Raw genomic sequence first — 6000 nt, 5'->3', positions numbered from 1 at the left:
ATATTCTCGTCAGAGCAGCACTAGGTAACCAGAACAAAAGGCAATACAAGAACAAAATGACAAAATAAATGAAAAATTAGAAATGATACAAAATCTACACACAGAAATCCAGAAGATTAATACTAAATTTTCAGATATAGGTAAGACGAATGGGCAAAGGAGCAGAATTGAATCAATGGAAAACAGAATTAGGGAGATTGAAGGCAAATACCTGAACACTTCTTTGGAAGGGGATCAATCAGAAAAAAAGATCAAAACAAAATGAACAAAGCCTAAGGTTCATGTGGGATACCATCAAAAGGAATAACCTACGTGCCATTAGAATTCCAGAACAGGAAGAGTCAAATAAAACCACAGAGAAAATTGTCAAAGATTAGTTGGAAGAGAATTTTCCTGGTATGATGAAAGATGAGAATATATCTATTCAGGAAGTCCAAACCACTTTCAGTTGGACTTTCTTTCACCTACAATTAAATACTCTTAAATAATACAATTATTACTATTATTGCTACCACTCTCCCCCAGGATTATTACTTTAGACCAGAACTTGACAAAATCAGCTCTAGGGTCACACACAGCCCTCCACCTGTTTTTGTAAATAAAGTTTTATTGGAACATAAGCATGTTCATTCCTTTGCATATTGTCTATTGCTGCTTGTGTGGTGTAACGACAGAGCTGAGTTCTTGCGACAGAGACTGTATAGGGGCGGGGCAGGGGTGACAAGGGAACTTACCAAGAGGAAGGCGCGCACGGTGGGGATCTTGTTCAGTTCCACCAGCAGCCGCAGGGCCTTCTCGTGGTTGCTGCAGTATTCCTCATATACACAGAACTTGTCCTTCTGCAAAGCAAGGACAGAGTCTGTGGGAGACAGGTCTCGGCAGGCAAGGAGATGCCCTGAGATGGACTGAAAGCTGGACCTGTGGGCCTAGGAGGGGAGGACTACCCGGGACCCTGTAGAGACTACAGCAGGACGGATTTCAGACAGACAGGCTCCCACCTCCTACTGCCCTCCCACTGGCCCCCATCCTGCACCCCGCAGCCTGAGTAACCTTCCAGAAGCAGCACAGCCTGTGGTCAGACTTGAACTCCGTGGCCCAGGTTTGAACCCTGGCTCTGCATTTCCTAGCCATGACCTTGGACAAGTTCCTTGACCTCTTTGTGCCTCAGTTTCCTCACCTGGAAGGTAGAGTTAATAATAGTCCCTAACTCCTACGGTTGATATGAGAATTATATGAGCTAAAACATACAAGCTTTGGGCACGTAGTAAATGTTCAATAAATGCCCACTGTTCCCATTGAAGTATAAGTCAACTTCTGTTAAACTCCACTTAAAAGCCTCCAATGGTTTTCCATGATGCCAGGAATGAAAGCCAGCATTTATCATGACCTCCAAGGCCCAGATAATGTGGCCCTGCCTTTCTCTGACCTCATCTCACTGGCCTTCTTGCTGTTCCTTGAATTGCCAAACCTGTTCCTACCCCCAGGGCCTTTATACCTGCTATTCCCCCAGCGCAGAGCACTCTTCCTGCCATTCTTCAGGTCTCGACTCTAATGGCCCCTCCTCAAATGACGGCTGGGCTCTCCTAGTGGGGCAGCCATCCAGGTGTTCTCTATCTCCCACCTGCGCCTTTCTTTGCTTCCTGGTGCTCTCACAATCCGGAACAATCTGGATTATCATCTGCCCTTTCCCACTGGCTCAGCTCCCTGAAGACAGTGATAACAACTGCTTTGTTCACTGTGCTGTTCTCTGACACCAGCACAGGGCCTGTGGCACGCAACAGGCCCTCAAAAAGTACTCGCTCAATGAATTGACTATGCACACCTACTATGTGCAATGCCCTGTGTCTGTGAACCAGAAGAGTCCAGTCAAGGCTGAGGAATTCTGGTGAGAACAAGCAGCACTGGGAATCCTGGAGCAGGGAGACACCTCTGTTAACATCCAAGTGCCCCAAGCCCAGAGTCTGGCTCTTTCCAGCCCAGAAGTCACCTGTGGGTCACCAGGCCTGAGACCATCAGTCAGAGTTTCCAGGAGTGGAAGGACAGTCATCTGAGCCAGAAGCTCTCCACTGAGCATTCTCCATTCTGAAAGGCTCACAGAATGTCCCTTCCCCTACCAAACCCCAAACAAGGATGTCCTGGGTGAGGCCACTAGGGAAGGAAGAGCTGAAGGGTCTTGACCTTGGGCTGGGGATGGGGGGTGGTAAAGAGGGACAGGAGAGCCCAAAAGGTAAGGAAGGAAGAGGTGGGTCTGCTAAGCTTCTAAATAAGCCCATGGTCCTCCTTCCGAAGGGTGGGCAGCTGCAGGAAGTGGGAAACCAAAGGGGAGGGAGATGGTTTCAGAATCAATAAACGTCCCACCACCTCCACCCCAGCTCAGTCCAGAGGCCTGCGCACACCACCTAAGCACACACTCTGAGTAACAAAGCACCCACAGCCAGGGCTGAGGCTAACACATGCATGTATCTACACTGAGTACACGCCATGTGCTGTTCACTTGGACCAGGGTAAACTCATTCACTCCCCACACCTGTCTTATATGGTAATTACTGTATTAGGCCCATTTTACACACGGGAAAGCAAGGTAGAGGAGTAGTCATTTGCCCAGGGTCTCACAGCTAATGAAGCAGCAGAACCAGGATTCAAACTCTCCTAACCCCATGCTGATGGCCAGCTCAAAGTCACAGCACAAGATGGGGATGAGGTGGGGGGTGAACACACTAGGCTGAAATCTCAAGCTATAAATCCACAGATTACACTCAGACAGGTACCACCTGGGGGTGGAGACCCAGCTCCACACTTCCTAGGTGGTAGGTGACCTTGAACAAGTGGTTTCACTTCTCTATACTTCAGTTTCCTCCTGGGCTACTGGATGGAGGAGTATATCACTTAATCTATATACAAAATGCATAGAACAATGCCTGGCACATGATGACCTCTATGAATCAACAGGAAAAACACCAACATACACAATGCCACAAGTACCCAAAGTATGCACACCACATACAAACCACAGAACAAACATGACCCCGATGCACACTCTGAGGAATCACCAATCTCAAGCATTACAACACACAAGCTACATGCTCCAAACACCACCACCACCATCAGTGTGCACGTGGAAACACACACAGAGTCCTGAGTCACAATCTTTCACTGATTACAGCCACTTGAGATGCTGACATACAAATACATACACACATACAAGGGCAGAAGAGGAGAAGAGTGGCCCCCAAAATCCCCCACTCTATTTCCACTTATCTCCAATACATCTAGGGGGCCATCAATGGTGAGGAGAACTCTGGACTGTGGGGAGTCACCTGGCCACACATAAAACAACGGGGGGGGGGAGGTGAACCGTGGGAGAGAGATCCAAGGGATCTACTGACTCAGGACCATAGCACTGGGGGACACCAGACTCAATTGGCACAATAAAACATGGAAAAATCTTGTTCCTCATCCTACATTGGTGAGTAATGACTGGGGTCTTAAAAGCTTTCAAGCAGCCATCTAAGATGCAGCTAATGGTCTTCTATCATCAGAAGTGAAGAAGAGTGCAAAAACCAAGGGCATTTGGAAGCAATCAGCCCTAGGACATGATGGCCCTCGAGACCAGAAGAACTAGATAGTGTCCGGCTACCAATGCCAACCACTCAGGAAAGGATCATAATTGAGATCCAGAATAGAATAGGAAGAAAAATGTGGAACAAAATCCAAATACACAATGATGACTAGAATTATAGGTCAGATGGAGTCTGGTAAGACCCCCAATACTATGGCTCTGGGATACATTTTGGGCCTGGAATAAAACTCACTCCCAGGGGCTGGCTCTCAGCCCACTAATAGTAAAAAAACAAAACGGGGGAGAGGGGAGTGGGGGCCTCAGCTGCAGACTGTGGTAAGGCTTCCTGCAGGGAAGTGAGAGGGAGCCTTTCCTGCAGACAGTGGGGATCAGCCTGTGCCTGGGATCCTAAACCTGCAGAGAAGGCCTGCAGGGCTGTCTAGGGAAGGCCAGGCTCTGGATACAAGAACCTGAGGAGCAGTAGGAGGTCTTGACTGTATGGAAGGAGGTCTAGACAAAGTCCCTCTGCAGCCAGCAAGCTCTCCCTGGGCTTTCCCTGGGCCGACAGACCTTGCTATTAGCTCTGCTCTGAGTTAGAACACCAGACCTCCCCGTGGTCATCAACCTCACGAATGCAAGTACCGGGTTGTGCAGCCAGAACACTCAGGTTCAAAGCCCAGCTCCCCTGAGGATGAGCTCTGTGACCTTGGGAAGGTGTACAATCTCTCTGTGCCTCTGTGTTCTCATCCATAAATTATGGGGAATAACTACACACACACACACACACACCCCTCATATTGTTATTGTATGGGTAATTACTACTACCACTACACACATACACACGTTCCTCATATTGTTATTATGTGGATAATTAAGCGAATTAATAGTAAGTCCTTAAAACAGTGCCTGGTGCATTCATCACATACTAGTTATTCTGATTATTGCTGTTACTGATGCTGTTGCTACCACCACCATCATTGTCATTCCAGAAAATTCATTATTTCTTTGGTGACTTGGACTATGATAGGGTTGGGCAGTGGATGCGTGGGCTGTGATGGCAAAAAAAAAAAAAAAGAGAGAGAGAGGCAAGCAGTCAGGAGGAAAATAAGAGGGTGAGGCCACTGGGAAAGGGCACCAGAGAGACCTGGGCAAACATGGTGGGCCTCTGAGCCCTGGGAACATTTTCCTGCTGGTTCTTGGATGGTCCACCTCCCCCACTGGACTGTGAGCTCCATGGGGGCAGGGTGTGTGTCTGGTGAGATCACTGCTATGGTGCCACCGAGGACAATGGTGCCTGACAGAGAGCAAAGGCAGAAAACAGGGAGGAACTGAGAGGGACCCAGTGGCCCCTGAAACCAGCTCCACATCTCTTCCCAGGCTGGCCCTGCTTCACTACAGCCTCTGCCTCAACTCTTCGTCCAGAACACTGGCTGTTTTATGGCCCCAGCACCCATCCAACTGGAAAACTGCTTCACCTACAGTATGAGCCTGCTAAGCCCACCCCAAAGGTGAGCATGAGACCCATGACAAACCAATCAAAAGCTTCCTGTCCTGGCAACAGTGGTCACATGACCTGAGTTGGGCCAATGAGAGCCCTCAAGGATATGTGTTTAAATTATTGGGAATAGAAGCTCTTTTTGAGGAACTCAGAGACAGAGAAAGACCAACTCCTGAAAACATCATTTGGGGTCCTAGATCCAGCTGTGCCTGAAGACAATCCCACCTACTGATCATTTTGTTTGTATGAGCCAATAAAATTCCTCTTTTGTTTAATCCTATGTGAGTTGCTTGTTTCTGTCACTTACAGTGAAGATAAATGAAACCAAACCCACTGCCACTGAGTCAATTCTGACTGACAGCAGCCCTACAGGACAGAACAGAACTTGCCTGTAGGGTTTCCAAGACTGTAAATCTTTACAGAAGCAGAATTCCTCCTCTGTGTCCTGCAAAGCAGCTGGTGGGTTTGAACCACAGACCTTCTGGTTAATAGCTGAATGCCTTAACCACTTTACCACCTAGTCATGATAAATGCACATTCTAAAAGGGGAAATAAAAGGAAAAAGTAGACCCAAGCCTGGTGAGGTGGCAGGGCCTTCCTGTCCATTGCCATCTGTACCATGAAGGGGTTGGGCCAGAAATCAGGGACAAATCTGTTTCTTCTCCCATGCCAACCCCAATCGATGGGTAGTGTTGGCAGAACACTGGTGGCATGGATGCCGGAGCTCCACAGGGAGCCCAGAGACAGAACGCCGTAACTGATTAGCAACGTCTGCCACTGACGCAGGAGAGGAGAGTAAGTGACAAGACTGCCACAGGTTTGTCATTCCTTATCCCCAGGGCCCCTTCTATGACACGTTCTGCAATGTCAACCTCTCCTTCAGCCTGTAGGAAGGGCAAGGGACCAAGGCTGGGGGCCTGGGGATGTTAAATTTAGCAATGAC

General features: G+C 48.3%; 1 protein-coding gene across 1 annotated transcript in view; it reads right to left on the bottom strand.

The window, feature by feature from the left end:
- The window catches only part of PREX1 (phosphatidylinositol-3,4,5-trisphosphate dependent Rac exchange factor 1), a 254992-nt gene that overhangs the window by 138564 nt on the left and 110428 nt on the right, over positions 1 to 6000 (bottom strand). The window contains exon 4 of the mRNA XM_007938333.2: positions 735 to 839. Within this exon, the coding sequence (XP_007936524.1) occupies positions 735 to 839 (105 nt within the window). The remainder of the gene's footprint in view (positions 1 to 734; positions 840 to 6000) is intronic.

The sequence above is a fragment of the Orycteropus afer genome, unplaced genomic scaffold, assembly GCF_000298275.1.
Source record: "Orycteropus afer afer isolate SDZICR_OR568_19922 unplaced genomic scaffold, OryAfe1.0 scaffold00049, whole genome shotgun sequence".
In the NCBI taxonomy this organism is placed as follows: Eukaryota; Metazoa; Chordata; class Mammalia; order Tubulidentata; family Orycteropodidae; genus Orycteropus; species Orycteropus afer.
Note: the sequence above shows the minus strand (reverse complement) of the source record. Positions and strands in the feature narration are given on the sequence as shown.